Source organism: Prinia subflava, chromosome 18 (assembly GCF_021018805.1).
Source record: "Prinia subflava isolate CZ2003 ecotype Zambia chromosome 18, Cam_Psub_1.2, whole genome shotgun sequence".
Classification (NCBI taxonomy): Eukaryota; Metazoa; Chordata; class Aves; order Passeriformes; family Cisticolidae; genus Prinia; species Prinia subflava.
Genome location: NC_086264.1, coordinates 9,988,007 through 10,008,825, shown reverse-complemented (window position 1 = coordinate 10,008,825; position 20,819 = coordinate 9,988,007). Strand labels below are relative to the sequence as shown.

General features: G+C 42.1%; 2 protein-coding genes across 2 annotated transcripts in view; one reads left to right on the top strand and one right to left on the bottom strand.

Moving 5' to 3' along the window:
- NAA15 (N-alpha-acetyltransferase 15, NatA auxiliary subunit) overlaps nucleotides 1–17,426 on the bottom strand; it is a 34,167-nt gene extending 16,741 nt beyond the window's left edge. The window contains exons 1-6 of the mRNA XM_063415341.1: nucleotides 17,059–17,426; nucleotides 4,408–4,492; nucleotides 3,482–3,586; nucleotides 2,710–2,867; nucleotides 864–998; nucleotides 548–701 (exon numbers count right to left, since the gene is read on the bottom strand). Of these exons, the coding sequence (XP_063271411.1) occupies nucleotides 548–701; nucleotides 864–998; nucleotides 2,710–2,867; nucleotides 3,482–3,586; nucleotides 4,408–4,492; nucleotides 17,059–17,112 (691 nt within the window). The 5' untranslated portion in view covers nucleotides 17,113–17,426. The remainder of the gene's footprint in view (nucleotides 1–547; nucleotides 702–863; nucleotides 999–2,709; nucleotides 2,868–3,481; nucleotides 3,587–4,407; nucleotides 4,493–17,058) is intronic.
- Nucleotides 17,427–17,581: 155 nt separating this feature from the next.
- Nucleotides 17,582–19,450, top strand: NDUFC1 (NADH:ubiquinone oxidoreductase subunit C1). The gene is made up of 3 exons (XM_063415345.1): nucleotides 17,582–17,761; nucleotides 18,432–18,535; nucleotides 19,367–19,450. Exons 1-3 carry the CDS (start codon nucleotides 17,698–17,700, stop codon nucleotides 19,448–19,450), a joined length of 252 nt encoding a protein of 83 aa, XP_063271415.1. The 5' UTR covers nucleotides 17,582–17,697.
- Nucleotides 19,451–20,819: the final 1,369 nt, after the last annotated feature.

Below are 20,819 nucleotides of genomic sequence, written 5' to 3'. Positions count from 1 at the left end.
CACTCTGCAGGTCCAGCTATGGAATAAGCTCCACTGCTGTATTGATCTGTTATAGGATTATAATAATAAACAGAAGCCTATGTTGGGTTGCCTCACTAAAGAGTCTGATTTCTATACACTGCAAGGGTGACTGAGGACATTTGAAAGCCTTCTGTGTTCGGCCAAAGATGATTCTTCCTTTTCAGCACGTGATACCCTTGTAAGGGCCACCACCACAGCTCTAAGAGCATGGCTCTGAGCACACTGCTCCAGACAGAACTTCAGGACATCAACTTAGAATGTCCTGTCTGAAACATTTGTTAGCTTAAAAGTTTCAGAACAGCACGTCTGTACTTCACTGATGTCTTACCTGGGGCAAGAGAATGACAGGGACTGAATAAGCTGTGAGACAAGCAGTCCTTTACAACAGCAAAATCAAATAAATTAGGTTAAAAACAAATCAAAGCCCCAAAAGATGGGAAAAGCTGACAGTATGGACATCCCACTGTATCCTATGTCCCATTGTATGCTCTGTGTTTAAATGTATCTTCAGGAAGTGAGTGATTACCTTTAGTTTCTTCAACAGCCAGTTTATCACAGATCTGCTTTTCATAGGTACAGAGATGCTCCAAGGCCTCTTTATACAGCCCTGCTTCCCGGAGGACTTGGTTTTGATAGAGCAGCAGTTCACTGTACTCATAGTCCACTTTGTCAGGTGATGTCTGCAGAGGAAAGGCAGACACAGGACACACTTCAGCCTTCTAAAATCTGGGATCAAATTCATTTGACTAAAGAAACTGCATCAGGTTTTCTCATCATGAAAGGAATGTTCTATTTTTGGCTTAAGCAGCACTGCATACACCAATTTCATGTTATCCTCTTACCTGCTGTGTCTTCCTAAATTCCTCTAGGATTTTTGCTGCCATCTCATAGTCCTCCAGCAGATGGTAAGCAATGGCATAGCCAATCCACGATGCTCGCTGTGCAGGTCGGAGCTGAAGGAGCTGGTATCTTGTTTCCTGCAAAAAAGCAGCTGCTAATTTTCCTGTCTTCACTCTGATACTCTGTAGAATTCATTAGGCAATAGTCTGTGTTCAATATTCTAGTATTTAAGGCAGTCACTGTGAAATAGTTTTTTATATGCATTTTATTAACCAGAGAAGGAATAAACTTTGAAGTATAATGGTGTTCACTGAATAATAAAAAAAAGCCTTCACAAAGTAACATGTCCAACCAAATCCTGATGAGTCACACTAATTTTGTTAATGCATGACACACATGCTTTTCCTGTCTAACCACTTATGAACAGAACATAATTAAGGTTACTGGGTTTGAATTGCAGGAACATTTAGCAGTGTTTCACATTAACCTTGCAAGTACATATGTATTTAAATCATTGGAAGCCTTCTTAGGCAACACGGGTCACGCAAACACATCCCTATTCTTTGGCAAGAGGATAATTACAGCTGAAAAAGACAACAGATTTGCTTGGTATCACGCAAGTTTAATCTGAGGAAAATGCTGTAAAACTTGTTCTGTTGTAGACTCCTGAAAGGCATTTTCAAGTAACTTAAAGGAAAAAAAGTTACTTCCTATTGAAAAAACCCAAACTGTCAGAAGCAGGGATTAACAAAGAACTAAAACTAGTTACAGCTGCTTTAATAGAATGATGATCACTCAAATATTTTGAAGTAAGAGAGGCTGGAATTTAAAGCAAAGAAAAATACCAACCAAAACACAATCTTATTCCCAGTTTTGAGAGCAAATTCATATTCCAGCATATGATTAGCCATGAACTACTGACTTCTAAGCATCCTAACATTTAATCTTTAATGCATGCAGTCACCATGTGTTACTTGTGTGTTGAGAGATTACAGAATTTGTATTCACATCTACCCAGAGGCCAAGAAAACAGCAATTTGCCAATGCACATTTGGCACATACACTAAGTTTTAGCTATCTCAGCAAGAGTGGAACCAAATTTCTAAATTACTAATATGAAAAAAATCAGTGATTAAGAATTGTCCTGACTCAGGAATGAGTTCTCTGAGGACCTGTGCAAGTTGATGGTTCCACACAACCGAGCACAGAACTTGCTCCTGGGTATACTAACATTACCCTAATATGAAAAGGAAATAATACATGCAGAGACCAACTAATGTGTTTTAAACAACACAACTTTAGAGGTTCAAGAGAAACCTGAAAAGATGAAAACCTGAAGAAAATGGAGCTGTCACTCACTAATGCCCAGGAACCAAAATATGATGTTTCATGCAGCACAGTGCTTGTTCTCTTATTACCCACTGCTAACAGAAAACGAGGGGGCACTGATGTAAAGGTGGAGGGATATACAGTACATAGTTACTAAAAACACAAACTCCTTTGCCTGACTAAAAGTCACATTCTGAACACATTGCCTCTTACCTACAGAAATCCTTTCAGGAATAGAACAAGACTGGAGATTGTCTACAGCTAGGTTAAAAAAATCCCCAAAACTAATAAGGCAAGCAATTCTGCACTGAGCTGAAACCACATCATATAATTTGCCATTAAATCTTTGTATTTTATAAAATTGCTCAGTAGCACATTTGCTTCTACTTTCATGAGGTGAAAGAGTGGCACACAGTTTTAACCCTCTGGACCTAACTTTTTTTTTTAAGTGTCATTAACCCATCTGCCACCCTTGCTGCAGCTCCCCAGATGATGATTAAATGCAGAATGCACACTCACCCTGTAACCTTCAAGATCCCTCATTTGAATCTGTAGCAGAGAAAGGTCTCTCAAGATTTGAAGATTGTCTTTGTCCCATTTCAGTGCATTTCTATAGCATTTGATAGCTTCATCATACTTCTTGTCTGACCTCTGAAGGAGGCCATAGACATGCCAACCTGCAAAACTCTGTTAAGGCTTCCACTGGATTTGTGCAGAGAAAAATGAGCTCCAACACAACAGCTGGCACCAAGCTCTGGAGCTGTTTTATAAAAGGACAGAACATTACAACTCTTTTTGTCAGAACTTTGCCTGTTATATGTATACAGTCTATACAATATGCTGTAAATGTTACTTTCCACATACTGGGGGAGGAAATAAAGTAACAGGATCTCTGAAAACGCTATTAGGCTTATTTGAACACAATTTAGACAACTGAGTGCTCATACTTTCTGCACTCAAGTATAGGACCAGTCTTTAACAATGTAATGCCAACTACTCATGTTTCCAAAGCAAATCACATGCTTAAATGCCCACCATCAGTTTACAGTTGCAGATTAATGATAAAAAAATACACAATGCATGCCAGAATAATATGTGAGCTAACTGTGACTGCATGGGCTGCAAAGCATCTGCCCTTTGGATAGCTTAGATAAAATATTTACTGGAAATTGAAAATTCTGAGCTTCCAGTTTGAAGTTTGAACTGGCTTTTATTGCTGCTCTGTAAATTAAGTGGTTGCAGAAATCAACCTTTTTAATTCCTCAGTAAAAGCCTGTTTCAAAAAGGATACAGACATGACTCTTCAAGTCATTCCTCAGGCCTCTGCGCACAAGTTCATAAGCTTCCTCTTTCTTCCCTAGACAGTTCAGTGTTAGTCCTTTCATTGCCAAGGTTTCTAAAAAAGAAAATATTAAATAAGTATCAGTTACTCATTGTCATGCTTTGTAACCTTCATATAGCAACCCTAAATATAGTATAAATGCAAGTTTAGACTCAGTTTTTATTACCAAGATTTCACATTTTTTTCCTCTCGAGAGTTTCATGGGAAATTCAACTGTCAGATTATTCACTTAAGCATATCATACACAAATAAACCTTTTGTATAACTTCCATCAAAATATGAAGTAATGTTTTATTTTCAACTTGTCTGCTCTACAAGCATTTGGACACTTTTTAATTCACAATCCTGATATTTCTACACATCCATACCAAAGTAGTTGCAAAAAACCCATAAAGAATTTCTGAACAGTGCAAAGCAAAGAGACTTTCAACTCAATATTAAGAGCTGACTAAAAATACAGCAAAGGAATAAACACCTTTTTCTTTTAAATTAAGACTATTCCTTCAGAAAAGTAGCAGCCCACAGAGCTGACAGAGTACTGAACAATATTCAGCCTTTTCCTTTTGTTTTTCACTTTTATGTGAGTGACTATCAATTTCCCAGGAAAAGGGATTTAATTAATGCATACCTGTATTAGCAAACTTGCACCATGAATCTTAAGACTTGAATGATAAAGAATGGAAAGCTATAACTACTGGTAAGATCAGTCTTTAAAATGACAAATCTTACCAACAGTAAGTGCTTAATACATGTTTATGGATGCTCTTATTGCTTTATGGGTAAAAAGTTAATAGTGAAGGGGTATAAAACATTAAAATAATTACTCTACTGTAAAGTCCAGTGAAAAACAGAGTATATGCCATTTGAAAACTTACCTCCATGTTCTGCAAACTTGGGATTGGAGAGGATCTGTTTACAGAACTTCAGCCCATTTCTATACTGCTTATGTTCATAACACCTCTGTTGAAGAACAAAATAAGTTTATTCAAAAAATTTCGAGTGGAAGTACTTATGCATGCCTGAAATTAAGCATCAGATTTTAGAAAATCTACTGATATTTTAATGAATCCTGTTTATTGAGCTTCCTGTGTTTAAAAATTCTTTCCATTGCCAGAAAAAAAAATGTTAGCAACACGAGTTTAAGCCTTTAAGTGAAGATATACTGTCATACAGCAGATTCTCAGGTAAGACACCACAGGAAGCTTAAGTGCCTAAAGAGATTCCACTCTCCCTTAACATAAAAGCAAACTTTATGTTGTAAGATTGGTGAGCATTGAACCCACTTTGGTTAATTCCCCTGGATAGCAACCCCACGAGACAATCAATCACCACACAAGCTGGAAAGACACAGAAATCACTGGAACTTGGCTTAAACTACCTCTGAAAGCAACCTCTAATGATCACTTTGACTACAACATGTATCTCATACATCCAAACTTTCAAAACTAGTATATAGTAACATTGCCTTGGCATACTGAAAATTTAAATATTCCTCTACTGTTTTCTCAGTCCAACTCTTTTGTCTGAGTCTCATTCATTATGTAAGGTGACTGTAATGCACAACAGCACACAGCATGAACTTTTAAAACCAGTTTTAGTATTTTATTTATGTAAATATACTTCTTGCACTCATATTTGAATATAAGCCAAAAGAAATAACATTATAAACATCAATTCGTACATTTTAGGTCACTTCAGCAAATGCATGGAACCTCTTACATTTAATTTTATCGTAACAAAATAAACACTTATGAGCCCAAGAGTACAGCAGCACACACTGATTGAGCACCAACCCAAATCAGATTAATGCTGTTATTAATTCCGAAGTCATTCAGAACAGGACTTCAGTGACTCTGGTTGATCCATTCTGGTGGCAGGCTGCCTGACAGGGGTGCAAGAACTGGGGACAGCTGAGAGCTTTCAAGTCCTTCTAAATAAGTTGTTGCCCAGGATTCCGTCTTTCCTCATGCTGCTCCAAAATAATTATCCAAGAGCTTTCATAAGCACATATGGACACCATGTGTCCTCCAAGCACTCTCAACAAAAATATTTAGGAAAGGCAGACCCAAGAGATCTTCCCTTCAAGCAGAAGGTTCTAAAAATAAAACTTTTAAAAGTTACATGAGTATTAGGGGAAATGCTTAAAGAAAATGGCATATTTACAGCTTCTGTGTTTTATGCTGTTCTTCATAATGAAAGATACTGTTTGGTGTCTCGTTTTCTCTTGGAAATATCAAGAATAAACTACAAAGGTGTAAAAAATGGTGAAACACTAAGTGCATTTATTAATCCTTGTATTAAAGTTATACAGCTGAAATAATATGACTGAAGAGCAAGATGCATCACAAACCACCCATCTTGCTCCCCTGCACTGTCACCATCCTCGGAAAAAGGGAATTGCTCACATGGAAAAGGAGGGAGAAGGAAGATGCCCAGAGAGAGCAAGATGTACTCAAAGAGGAACAGATCAACAAAAGAATTAGCATGGTTTCAATTTGAACAGACCTTGAAAGACCACCCAGTTCCACCCACCCCATGGGCACAAACACCTTTCACTGTACCAGGTTATTCAAAGCCCCTTCCAACCCTGACTTTGAACACTTCCAAAAGACAACTCCCTCTGCTCACCAAGGACAGGAAAAGTCAGCACTGCAAGCACATGGCAAAAGAACTTTAAAGGGTTAGGTAAGAGGAAATCTGTACAGGCAACTATTTTTTTTTTTTTCTATTAAACTTGACTGGGTATTACTTACACCTTCTAGTTATTATCAGCTTTCAAGTAGCTGGCTGAGTCACTATAATCAACCACTAGTCAGAGCTGACAGACTTTTTCTTTTTCTTTTTTTTTTAATTGAAACCATCAGTCATAAAGGTTACCAGCCAGGCCTCCTCCCTGAGAAGTGGAGCTGCCATTTGCCCCCACCCAGGCAGTTGTGAAAGCAGCAGAACCTGTCACAGGAGAGGTGCAGCCACAGGAACTGCAGAATGTGTCTGCAGTGGAACTCAGGCAGTGCCACAAGCAGATGGGATGGGGCACTCTCAGGTTTTGCAGCCTGGCTCTGAGTACAGCTTGCTCAGATGCTGGCTATGAATGTGAAATCTTATCAATAAATGGTTCCATTTAATGTACTATAAAACCAGGCTTTCACCTTGAAGTTTAAGCAAAGTCATATGTCCCAAGATGGGATATATGCTAGAGACAGGAAATATTTGCACATGACATTTTCTAGGGTGATACAGAACTTATAATGCAAGTTTGGAACAGAGCAGACTCACTGAGAATTGTATCAAATTCTTCCTTGAGGCTTCATGGAGGAAAGATTTACAAGTTTATATTCCACTTCTATCTACAGAAAGGTTCTCATAACCCAGAAACTACTTGAATAGGGCCAACAAATTATCAGGAAACAAACTGGATATAGTTTTATCTCCAGAATATAGCTCTGTATATTGCCCAGTGAAGTGTCAAAGGTCTCCTTTGACAGGTTATTTCTAGATCAAGACAAGTTGGAATGATTTCCTGTATACAATTTCTCCCAAGTTTTCTAGTTAATACTTTCAAGCTTATTTCATTCTGTTAACGCAAACATTTCAAACTGTGTTATTTTATGAGTTTCCTTATTCTGTGTAATGTGTTCCATGTATATTTTGACTACAGAAGGAAGGGAACAAATTAAATTGAGGTCGCATTTAGTTCTTCAGAAGAGACCCAACAGCACCATCGAGATTCCCCTGCCTGAAGCTCTGCACATACTTAACTCATTCTCCAGAGAGATTATGGGCTAACAAGCTTAAATCAAGGTGTCAATGAGACAGAGGGAAGCCAAGATAGAAGCAAATGCAACCACGGATGGTACAAATCTCAGTGAACCTACAGTTTCAAGGAATAGACAATTCAAACAAAAGTATTTTAATAAAAAGGAGACAGAAAATATATACACAGCCTAGGAAAGAAGATCCTTAAGCAAGTATGCAGTTTCTGAGTAAGGAAGAAAAAAGAACCAGCAATTTAAATAAAAAGAAAAACCACAGAACCAGGAATGGTGATATGTCAAGTATTCTTGGGACATAAAGATCCAGGCATCCTGGAAACAGGAATTTTCCTCCTCTGGGTAGCTTGTTTCCTCCCAGATGAATAGCTTGTAGCATTTATTCCCAGAGCTCCAAGCCCTGCTTTAGGACAGATGTTGTGCAGAGGTAACATATTCCTCTGTTCCAGAGATGGCCAGAAGAGCACAGTTGCCTGCACTAAGTTAAATTCCTGCACATATAAACTTCAAAGCCAGCAGTGAGAGCATGCTTGTGATGCTTGACAGACAAGTGCTGCAGCTACAGCTTGTGACATCATGCAATGAGAAAACATAAAAGCTAAACTTTAAAAGAGTAAGGTTAGGAAGGCTAAGGCTTCAGAAGAACAGAATCTGACTCTACATCAGTACTGAAGCTATTACACATTTCCTGCCCTTCGAATTTTTTCGTTTAATAAGTTACCAGATCTTTTAAGATATCAAACAAGCTTTTCTATACATGCTGTGGTCAGAATTACAACCTATTCCAAACACACCAAGATTCTTTTTATACCCCTTAACTAATCTTCTATCTTTATAGCAAGGAAATAACACCTGCTTTAATACAACTCCACAAAGAATTAGTAAGATGGGGCAGGCAAAGTATGACTCCTTCAAAATCATGCAAGACTATAGAAGGTGACAATTTGCATTTGCATTGCTTCCACCACCAAGCTTTTATTCAGTGGATCAGAATGCATGGCAATTACTAGACAGATTGACATGGAAATTTTAAGGAACAGAGATGGCCCATACTCCCAAGAATCCCAGGCCTGAGGTGGAAGGAGGGCTTGTGCTCTGGTGTTCTCTGAATTGTATTCAGGCATTTGTGCAGACTCGGTCTCTGGCCAGCAGATGCCTTACCCATGCACATGGCTCACTGTGCCTAATGTCAAAAAATTCCTCCACATCTCTTCTTTGGTGGCTGCCTGAAGAAAGGTGAAAAGACTCCCACTATTTACAGCTTGCCTACATCTAGCACAGCTCATGGCTTCATGGAGTTTGTTCCCCCCTTGCCCCAGCTTTCCATTTTTGAATCTTCTCCCATCTCCTCTCCAAACCTCGCTGCCAAACCTGCAGGTAGTGAACGCTGACATGGATTCTTGAACAAGGTAACCACAAGGTTGTTATACAAGGGCCGTGCTACTGATTACGGTAGCACTAAGAGCTGCTTACAACAGCAGAAATTACTTTTATCCAAACTTAATTCAGCACTGTTTTCTTTATGTATGGTATAAACACATACATTGTCACAAGAGCATTTTAGAGACTTTATATTTTTGAAATGTACCCAAGTAGGCTCTCTAATTGTTTCCTCTTTCATCACAAAGCAGCTTTCATGTCCTGCAAGCATTTAATAGCGAAGGTAAATAATTTAATAGCCAGCCAGACTTAAATGTACTATTTATAAGACATTTTATAATAACTACACTGCAGACTGAAGTGTGTTTTATGTTCAGTCACATCAATAGTTAACACCAGGAGTTACCACGAGCCTGACTAGAAGCTTCACAGTGAATTTACACTGCCACCAAGTACCACTCAAACTGCACAAAGAATCACCTCGACCCCAACATAAAGCAGAAAACTCCCTTTCAAGCAGGGACACTTGAGAAAATACACAGGCACAACCTAGCTGATTCAAGAGTGCTTTAAAACTAATTTGCAGCAGTAAAACAAAACAAAAAGTCTCATAGGAGTCTATCCAGCCTGGATTTTGCATGTGATTGAACAGGTGAGAAGCAGACCCAAAAGTGTTTCATGAACAAGATGAAGACAATCACAGAAGACCAACATAAAAGAGAAACCACCTTTGTCTCCCCACCTGGAAGCATGCAAGACTAGAGTTTTTTCCTCAGGAGTAATTATCAAAGACAAGAAGGTGCCATCTACTCCCCAAACTCACAAGAGGGAACACTGGGGCATTACTGACTGCTTTCTTTTTATTCTTACTTGAATCAGCACAACTGGTTCTAAGAAAGCAGTGTGAGAATAAAACCGATACAGCAGAACCAGGTGGGTGGGATGGAATCACATTACCAATTGTCATGCCCTTTGAAATTGAACAGGAACCAAAAATAGTGTGCAATTTCCATTAAAAAGACAGAATTTTACAAAAAACAGTATGACAAACTTTTGTTTTCTCTTCTAGGACTCAGTGTTTTACCAGGTCACACTTCTTACTCCAACCTAACATACCACATCTGCAATTTAATTGCAGTAAAATGAATGGAAACTACCTAATACCCCAATACTTAAAAACAACCAACCCAAGCCAATGAAACAAAAAGCTGTATCAAAACCCCCACAGGAAATCACTTCTCACCCACGAGTAATTCTGTAAAAGACAGCACCCTAATTTAGTCAATGCTGTGCCAGACCAGCTGAAGAATATGATTTTCTTCACCAAATGAGTGCCAAAATTGGGATTAAGCCCCAAAAGCACAGCTCCAAATTGAACTTCTCTGTAGTTCACTGTACTCAGCCCCTCTTCCCTCAGCAAGTGACACAGCCAGTCTCGTGTCAGAGGAAATGTATTGCACAATATTCCCTGTCATATACAGGAGTTACCAGGACAGCTGATCCACACATGGCCACAGGTGAATGTTTGACTTGCACCTGCAAGTCCCCAGGAGAAGTACAATGACAAAGGGGCTGCTCAAACAAAACAATTCAGATTTGACACTCTGCTGTCCTCTTCCCTAGGCTTTTGAGGCTTGAGCCTATCCATGGTGAACAAGGAGGTGGAGTAGACAACCTTCAAAGGTCTCTTCCAATCCAAATTGTTCTATGATTCTACAACAAACCCTCTCAACTACAGCAGTGCGCTCTTAGGGGACCCCACAGTTTCTCCCAGAGGCAATCATGGATGTACACTTGTGGCATCCCATGGCAATGCTGGCAGCTCCCATGCTGTGACACCTCTGGCAGCAGGGAGCACTGGAGTCCTTGGCCTTGCATTACCCAAGGTGTGCACTTACAGCGCAGGAAATGCACGGCTGCCACTCTGATTCTATCTATTTCTCCCAGCACAGCCCAGATGTGTAAATAGTAAATTCAGCTCAAGGCTGTTTTCCAGCACACTTCCTCTCTCTACAGGTAGACAAGATCAGGTCAAGGCACTAAGGTGCACTAATTCAAGCTAAATGTAGTAAAGAAGATTCTGAAAGCTGGAAGCATTAGGAGCTACTACTCACCATGAATTAGTGGGTCTTTTGAGCACTAACCATATCAAACAGCTCAGCAGCTCCAGGCAAAGGATATTCCACCACACCAACTCAATTTCATGATAAACACAAGATGTATAAACCCAAGGACTGAAGAAACCACACAAATCTTGCAGTTATGTCAATGCTGAAGAACTCTGGGGCAAACCTGCGTAGTTTTCTGCTGTCAAACTGAAACCAACTCTCCTGTTTCACTGCTCTGAAGTGTTAATTGAAGTGTTCAGTGTAACAAACAGCTTCAGCAATTGCCTGGTCCAAGGGATTAAGAAATCATCCTCTGCACAGCATGCTTTACCTTTTGGAAGTCACTGGTATCTTCCCAACTACCACTGCTTGGTAGTATACAGCCAGAGGAACAGAAAAAGTTGAAATTCAAATTAGGAAAAATGTATGAAATATGCATACCTTTTCATTTAATACTAAGGCAGAAAAGAAATCTATGCTATGTCTATGCTTTTAAATCGGTCTGATTCCTATATTGAAAAAAATCAGCTGGAAACAGGGGCTGACAAATAGTTAACTACAGCTCTTCTAGAAGACTAGAAATCCTCACTTACTGAAGAGAGACTTGCTAAAAAAATCCATTATTCAACATCAGTTCTCTTGGCCTGTACCTGCTTATGCTAATCTCTTCTTGGGGAGAATTACCAGGAATTTGGCCCTATGAACTAAAATACCCTGACTTCTGCTCATGACCCTGGAACCTCTACATTCAGGCTTCAACCCTGAACTCATCAAGAAACCAACTGTATCTCACAAGAAATCCAGTATGCTCAGGGTATGTTTGGTTTTTAATGATTAGCTGAAACAACTATGTCTATCAATTCAAATTCCGGGATTCCATGGCAATTTTACCCGTGTATTACACCTAGAGTAATCCTCACCCTCAGCACTGAGGTATGCAAGAAGAGGTCTGGCAGCACTGAGCATTGAGAAATAGTTAAATGAGTCTATTAAGATAAGAAAGGTTGTTCTTCAACATTACAAGGTTCGCTAACTTGATTCTGTGGCAAACAAATCCCTGCAAGAAATCTCACTGACCTCACTTTTAAGGAGGGCAATGAATAATTGTTAATTTTCTCTATCAGCAAGATCAGAAAATGTGTAATTCCTTATGGCCACTCCCGTTGCATTGATGCAGTGCTGTTGCAGACAAAAAATTTAAACCTGAGACACCCAAAAAAAGTGCCATCCACAAAATCTCATTAAGAAAACCTTTCAAAATCAGAAATAAACACAGCTTCATCAAATTCAAACCAAAATAAAGGGTACTAGCATATAAATGGAATTAACTTCCCTGCCCCAACTAAAACCACTTAGGGTTCAATTAAGAGTATCTACAGCAATGTAAGACTGGTTATAATCTTACAACTGAGGATGTTCCTAAGTCTTATTTTCACCAGCAAAACAGGTAAAATTATGCTGCTCCTCAGAAATTCACAGCAGTGAATCATGTTTCTACTATTTCTGACAGGCTGAGTGACAAAAAATGGCCTAATTTCTTTAACAGGCTTTAGTAAAACATGTATTGCTCAAGTGAATCCTCAATGGCATCCTAAAGTCTCAAACAGTAATTAATTTCTTAAGCAGCTTTGAGAAATAGTTCTGAAAAATAAGATCAGTGATTCTGCTTAAAGCAGCAAGTCTATCTTGTATTTCCATTCCAATGCTTCTGCCAAGATATCATTTCTCTTCCTACTACTACTGACCAAGCAGGGTATTCCTCTTGGCAAAGAAAAACCAAGTGACTGACATCTCAAAGAGCCTTGCTAGCAATTCCATATTTCAACCAAAAGATAGTACATGGTAAAATTCCAGTGGTGTGTGTACTTGATTACTGTACAGCCATGCAAATGCAACAATTGCAAAGAAACTAATTTACTTGGTTACTGATAAAAGTGAAATTCTGGAAATCAAGCCTTTAATCTTGAATTAAGATGACTTAAGAAGAGATTTCCAAGTCTGTCACCTCAGCAATCTTAAAGTCAGCACCTGAATTTCTATGGACAGAACATTGTTTTTAAAGGGTTCGTGCTGATGAAAGCACTAGTAAAGGAGAAGCACTGGTCTGTCTAGTTTCAAAGTGGAGGGACAGGGAGCAGATTCTGGAATGAAGAAACAGGAAGATGGCCCAGCACGAGGGACTTGGCATATTTACAGCAGAGGCATTGAAGAGAGCTTGTTCAACAGGCTTTTATCACCAGGAAGTTCCTATGTCACTTAGCAGAACACTTTGTCAAAGCCAGCATGGAAAGGAGACCACCAGCTCAAAGATGATGCCCTCAAGCACTGCAATGTTAAATAAAAATGACCTTAAAGGTGAAGTGTCCCTGTCCTGCAGCAGCCACCCTGCAAAGCCCCACTGGAGCACTCCGGGCTGTGCCCAGCCAAACCTGCACAGCACCTCAGGAAACTGATAGGGATGAAAGAGGAATATTCTCCCTATGACAAAATGGCCCTGGCTAACCCCAGTGCAGAACAGGGAAACTCTGATCTCACACAATCAATGTACACCAGCTCAGACTAGCAAGGCACACTCTTCCTCACTACACTACTCCTACAGCACAAAACAGCTGTGAGTCAGTGAAACAACAACTGCACACACTCACACAACTGCATCGCTTCTTTCCGACATCAAATACAATGATGTTTCACTTCTTAAAAACTTGGGACATTTTTTTCTCTTTGCTCATTAAAGGCTAAGCTCACTAAGCATGGTGAAAAAATACCTGCACCACCTTAGCCTGCCAAAACTCCACAAAGTTCATCCTGATGTTTCAAGGGACTGAAAAAACTCTTCCACAAAGTATATGGCACCTCTAACACCTTGGTATTTAATTTTTCTTCAATATCTTTCCAATAAATATATTCAACTTCTACATCTAAAAAAATCTTAATTGAATATTACCTTTGGGATTTGTGAAATAAAACTGAATACTATTGATGAACTGTACCTGACCAGATACAGCAGATGAATATTTTGGCAAAATGCCAGGAATGGTCAAGGAATGTTTATCAGTTTTATTTAACTAAAAATAAATTAAAAATCAGTGAATCTTACTTCCTACAACTGCAAGTTCTATAGTTGACAGTAAAGCGGGGAGGGGGAAGGAAATGGAACTTTTTCCATTATTTCACAGTGCATCCAGCCTTTTGTGTATCAAAACGCCAACTTACCCATTACCATGCTGTGTTTACTATTCTTTTATATTCTACCCTTTCTCCTCTCTCCACCTCCTTTCCAGTAATTTCTGGACTGCCTAGAAATTATGTGTGTTCAAAAGAATCATAAGCACTCAATTATTTTAGATATTCAAATGCTGAGATCCACTTTTGCTCTAAATGCCTCAGAATCTCTGAACAGTAGAACATCTACTTGTAGACCTAACAGCAAATAGTTAAAACTCTATGAGCTAGACACATTTTTAAAATGGAAGTGCAAGTTTAAGGGGAATGGTGATTGCTAATCCTGTGGGTGTTTTTTTTTTATTCAAGCTAATCATGCAGATCTCTTTCCTGCTGTACTATAGGAACTCTGAATTGTAAAATCTCTTTCAAATGGAAAAATGTTTCTATCAGAACCTCCACGCGCCTGTAAAGTGACTAGAAGAGGTTAGTTTAGTTACAGTGTGTTGGAACATGCAAAAACAAAGTGTACACGCTTCTGAACTCAGAATTGGTCAGGTAAGTGGAAATGATACCTTGTGAGCAAACCCATACACATGAGAAGGGTACTGATCATGCAGGATGCTTACTACTAAACAAACAAACAACCCAAACTCTGAAAGCTAATTATTGCCCTTTGCTATGCCAAGCAGGGCAGGTTGGAAACATTTGTGTTACAGGTATACATCTGAAAAAAAAAAAAAAGAAAAAAGAAAAAAGAAAAAAGAAATGGGGCCTCAAGAATTGAAACCACACACAAAACAGATTGAAAAAACCCCAACTTTATGCTTCACTTGCAAAAATACAAGGCAGTTATCCACTTAGCTCCTGTGTTTATTATCTCCATAAAAAACAGAATGGGAATGGGTTTATACTTATGTTAACAGCCTGTGTATCAGTAATTATGTATCTGTAGGGTATTGCATCCTTTCAATAACACTTGGGCCAGTTCCCAACGCATCTGTTGGAAAGATCTCATGGAGGCAGCAGGGTTTACCCAGGACCATCCCACTCCTGGCCAGAGCTGCACAGGCAGCCCTCAGCTCCTCCTGCTGCTCCTCAGCCTCCCAGGGGAGGGGACACTGCCAGAGGTGGCAGAGGATGAAGTGCTACAGTCTCCAGAAAAGACCCTGTAGAATGAGGAGAGGTCGCAGGATGAGATGTGAAGAGGAGTGAAGGCACCGGAGAAAGGATGTCATTTTTCTTAGGGCCTGCTCTTAGGACTTCCTAAAATATGTCTCAGTAATTCAAGCCAAACATGTAACCAAAACTTCAAAAAGCAGGGTCATTATCTGTAACAAGGCAGACAAGTAGTTCATTAGGAAAATTTTCAGTGTGATGAAAACCAGCTTTGAGCCTTTTCTATTCACCACGTGTTATAAAGATGCCTCATAACAGGACAGTCTTAAATGCAAGAATACACAGCTGTCTCACAGGCTCATCCCTGTGAGACATAGGAAAAGATCACAATGACACAACAGCTTTTAGCCTATACCTCAGACTCCTCGACTTTTACGAAGGATTTTCAGTTAAAAAAAAAAAAAGTGTACAGAAATCTGCCTGCACTTGGGCACACCTTTTCTAATCTGAATGAAGTTATGAATGCAAGACTGCTGAGCCAGCACTTTCTCCAAAGACATTCTTATTTCTTGTTTGTTCCTGCCCTCCACACAAACACTCAGACACATTCAAGCACAGGGGAGAAAATAAAAAAAAAAAAAAAAAAAAAAAAAAAAAAAAAAAAAAAAAAAAAAGAAAAGAAACAAAAATGCAACCAAATCTGCTCAGATTTCAACACAGACAAGCACTTTGATTCAGCGTGCCCTGTAATCACACAAACCATCCTTAAAGCAAAGGAGGAGTGAGTAGCAAGGCTAGATCTTTCCCAGCCTGTAACACATCAAAAACTACATACTCAGTACAAGGTCACACCAACTCGGAAGCAAGACTACATCTTTCAAAGTAGGAATCAGATTTGTAGTTCATCATATTTACTTTTTAACCCTAACTGAAATTGCATGTCTCCTAGTCACATGTCTGTTTCATAAGGGTTTCTAGTTCTACGTGCTCAATTTTCACAAAATATTTTGGAAACAGAAGTGACAAAAGACTATACATCACTCCCACTTAAGTGGCAGAAGTTTACAGAACCTTAAGAATGCTGTTGCTCCAACAGAACAACAGTACTTATCTTACTTCTCATCTTTGAAATGACTCAAGAGTGGTGTAAATCTCTTTGAAAGACAGTAAGAGATTTTTAGACAAAATTGACCTCTGAGAGAAAACAGCTTGATCTAGACACGGAATCTTCTAAATAAATCCACTGAAGTTGGTCACTAACAAACTTAAGACATTTCCAAGTCAACCCAAGTCCTTAGAAACACAACGTTCCTGCAACACCACAGGAAAGCTGAAACAAGTTCCTTAGGATGTAGCTGAATTGAGTACACTTTGCTGGTATTTAATCCGTAGACCATCTTAATCTCATTCTGAAAACCAGCCCTATTGCCTAAATTCCACTGAATGTTCTCTCATCCATATGCCAGCCGCCACACAGCAAAATCGACTGACAAATTTCCACAGGAGTCGGCTACAAATTAAACTTCAGGAAGACTTCAACACCTTCATCCTTCTCCACTTCCTCCTTCGAAAGCCACCGACCAGCAAACACGGTTATTGACTACAGCAAAACAACGAGTTAGAAGGATAAAAACCCAAAACAATAACAAAAACAAAGCGAACCCAGGCTGGGTGGCTCGGCAGGACGGCGGCTGCCCCGGCGAGCGATGAATGGAGCGGCCGCGGGTCCTTCCCGGAGCCCGGGCTGCCTCACCGCGGCCAGCGCCGGGACCGGAGCGGGGGACGCGGCGGCCCCGGCGCTGCCCCGGCCGGGCGGGACGGGGCGCGGGGGACGGGCGGCGCCGGGCCCGGCCTGTCCCCGCCGTGAGGAGCCGCGGCCGGGGCGGCGGCGCCGGGGCTCCGCTCCCCGCCGGCTCGGGGTACGAGCCGGGGCCTCCTCAGCCCCGCTCCCCGCAGCCGAGCCCGGGCCTCCCGCCCCGCCACTCACCAGGATGCGCTTGAAGAGCGCGTTCTCCTTGGGCGGCAGGCTCACAGACGGCATCCTCCCCGCCGCCGGCTCCGGCGCCGCCGAGGGGTTCCGAGGAGGAGAGTGAGTGGGCGGGCGGGCGGGCGGGCTACGTCCCGTCCCCGCCGCTCGGCCGCCGCCGCCGTGGGGCACAGCCCGCTGGAGCGCAGCCGCTCCCGCCGCCCGCGCCGCCGCGGGCCCGGCCCTTCCCGCCGCTCGCGGCCCTTCCCGGCCCCTCCGGCCGCCGCGCGCGCCGGGCTCCCCGCGCCAGCCCCGGGCGCGCTCACGTGGTCCCGAGCGGCCGCCGAGCCGCCGCCAAAATGGCTCCGCCGCGCTTCCCCCGCCGGGTCACGGCCGCCCCGCGCATGCGCCGCGGCCCCGCGCCGGCCCCGCCCCGCCGGTCCTGTGGGCTCCGCCGCGGGGCCGCCGCCGGCCCGGGGTGGTTCCGGCGCGGCGGCGGCGCTGCTCGGTGCCGGCGGCGGGCGGGGAAGGGCGGGGGGCCATGGGGTTGCGTAGGGTCCGCCGGGCCTTGCGCGGCGGAGCTCGCCCGCCCGGGCGCCGGGGCACGGGCGGGGCGGGGTGGTCCCACCCCCGCGGGCGGAGCCGGCTCCGGTCGACAAGATGGCGGCGGGCCTGAGGGCGGTGAGGCGCTGGGGGCTGGTGGCGGCAGCACCGCCGAGCCTTGGTGAGCGGCGGCGGGCCAGAGCCCGTTCGGGGCGGGCTGGGGGGCTTTGCCCGACCCAGCCCGGCCCACTGACCGAGGGCCGCGGGAGCTCTGCTGCCTGTGCAGGCGGCGGTGGCGGTGTCCCCGCAAAGCAGTCTGCGTCTGGGATTAGAGGAGGCTTCGCTGGCAGCGCCTCTTGCTATTTTTAATCGAAACCCATTAGTTATTTCTTAGTCCTTAATTTATCTGCTCTAAGTTGGTGTTCCTTCCAGGCTGGAGGCTCACCATGTCTCGCCGCGGTGGTGGTGCCGCCCTTCCCAGGAGGGCTGTGCCCGGAGCGCCCTGGATTAGCGGGGCATGGGAGGTGGAGAGGGCCCGGGGCTGGGGGCTCTAGGCAGGGGACAGTGAGCGGCAGCCTTATAGAGCAGAAGATGCGGGGGGAAATTGTTATTGTGCCTGGGGAGCGGGCAGACAGCACTGCTTTTGAGTTCTGGGCAGTGCCCCGTCCCCTCATAGGGGACCCTACGAACGACTCGGCTATAACAATGTCACAGGGACCACTTCATCATTGCTTTCGTTTGGGGGTTGTGTTGTGGTTTGGTTTTATTCCCTGATTGCGTGAATGTCAGTAAGTAGTTGGGAGTCTAACCCTGAAGATTGCTAATGTGTTTGTAATCTTGTGCCCTTTTAGCTTTTACTCGTTCTGCGTTTGTTGCAACAAAAGCAAATAATGCCCAACCGAACTGGCTGGGAGTTGGCTTGGCGTTTAGCACCAGTGCTGCCCTGTGGGCTTTTGTAAGTGTTTTCATTTGGTTTTGTTGAACTTAACTATCATTTAAAAATCATAATAGTGATATGAATGCAGTGACTGCAACCTGCTGACTTTATTGGAGTAATGGGTGGTCATAGCAGGTGTCAAGATTGAAGCATAATTATGTTCATTATTTATGTTTTCCCAGCTTGAAGTTGTGCTCTTATTTTAAGAAGTAAACACCTTTTTAAGCTTCTCAAAACAGCCACAACAGAATTAATTCTTCAAGCCTGTTGGATTAATGCTTTGGTGTTGTTTCCCCATGGTCCTTCCAAAAGGCAAGAAGACCTAGGGATGTGCCCAGATAATGTTGTTTTTATCAGGCTACCAATTCTCTTTTTACTTTTCAGCTGGTTAAGGTGGTTTTAGCTGATTTCAGTGGATAAGACTCCTTTTTCCTGAGCCCAGTGCAGATGTAAGATCCTCTGTGTCAGAGAACTCACAGACTTTATGGTGCTAAAGCAAGCAGGGTGTAGTAGCCTCAGGAAGAATTGTGCAGGATAAGCAGCACTCCCGTGCTGACAGTGTTTTCAGGGTGGGATGGATTCCCTTTGGGGTTTTCCCGTTTTTTGGGGCTGGTGAATTAATTAGTGGGAGCCCCCCTGCATCTGATGAGGAGAAGATGTTTGTCCTTTGAGGCATTGCTTCCACACCTTTCTCAGTTGAGAATTTGCCTGTGTTGTGTTCTGGATGGTCCCAGTTCCATACTGGTTTGCATTCTGATCACAGGTATTTTATATTCTGTAGAGCTCTTTTTGTTGTCTGGATCCAGCTGTCAGTTGTATAGCTGTTTATAATATACTGCTATTTTATAGCTCATCAAGCAGCATAATGAGGATGTAATGGAATATGAAAGAAGAAAACAAGCAAGAGGACATAAATGTACAGGATGCTCATAGTAAGTGTGCACACACAAATGCTTTTGACTTAGCTGAACACAAATTCTGAAGATCTTTGGCATCTTTTAGGAGTCAAGATACTGATTTATATTCTTCTTTTTTTCCTCAGTACTTTGCATTTTGGCTTTTGCTATTCTTTTAACTCATTCCCAGCTTTCAGATGATAAGGTGGCTTATCTGTATTTTCATACATTCACTTGTGTGCGGGTTCCCTCTCAGCTTTCTATTTTGAACATGCAAACTCTTAGAAAAGAACACATCTCCTACAGTGTCTACAATAAATAAAGGTTGTAAATTGAATATCTTATAAATGGCTCAGTGGCAAGGAAACGAGAGTGACTAACAATAGCTTATCTTTTCACCTTGTGTTTTATTTTAACTTGTATACAGTGGGGTATGTTTTTTCTCAGTTTCACTTCTATATTACACATGAAATGATGTAAAGTCAGTGCCTGTAGATGTGCATTACAGGGCAAAGTGTTTGTGGTCATTCTCCCTTTTCAGTATAAAAAACATAATTTGTGTTCCTGCCAGCTAAGAAGTCTTTGGGCATTATGGCCTCAGAGCAATTAATATGCCACAGGAAAAAAATCTTTGTACTATAGAAAAACTTATGGTGCTGTGGCTATTTTTCCCCATAATCGTTCCTCTCCAGATGAAAATGCAGGATGTTATGAGATGTTTTTGACCACTTTCATCACATCTATTTTTCTTATTGCTAACAATTCTTTCTCTTCTTTCTTAGGCTGATGACATGGCCACAAGGAGATGAGTGCTCTAAGGGAAAGTGTGTGTGGGCATTGTCCTACAAACAAATGAGCACAGAAGAAGTAGAAAGTTACCTAATTACTTGTATGTTCATAGATTTCATGTGCATAATTAAAAATAAAGTCTAGAAGAAACCTGAAACTAGTTTGCCATTAATATTTCATTCTGCTGGTCTTGAAGTTGTTTTATGTGGCATTTCCATTTCATAGTTTTTCAGTCTTATTTTCAAAACTGTCTTTGCTATTCTGGAAGGTATATTACAGAATTACACATCAGATGAGATTCAGTAAATATTAAGGAATGTTTTCTTGCTCTGCCGTCGCTTTCAATGATAAATTTATAAAACAAGCAAATACAGGAATAGGATCTGTACAAACGCTAAAATCTGCATTTTCCTGTGAGCATTTGGGAACCGGCCATTGCTGAGAGGTGCCCACAGTGGTGGGACTGCACAGCCCACGGCAGTGTTGGCTCTGAGCGCTGCTGAACACTCCTGCCCTCTCGCCGTGCATCAAGGTCAGCCAAGGACAAAGGCTGGAAATACGCGTCATGGCAGTCGGCAGAATGCGGCATTAGATGGTCCTTGAGGGGACAAGGACGG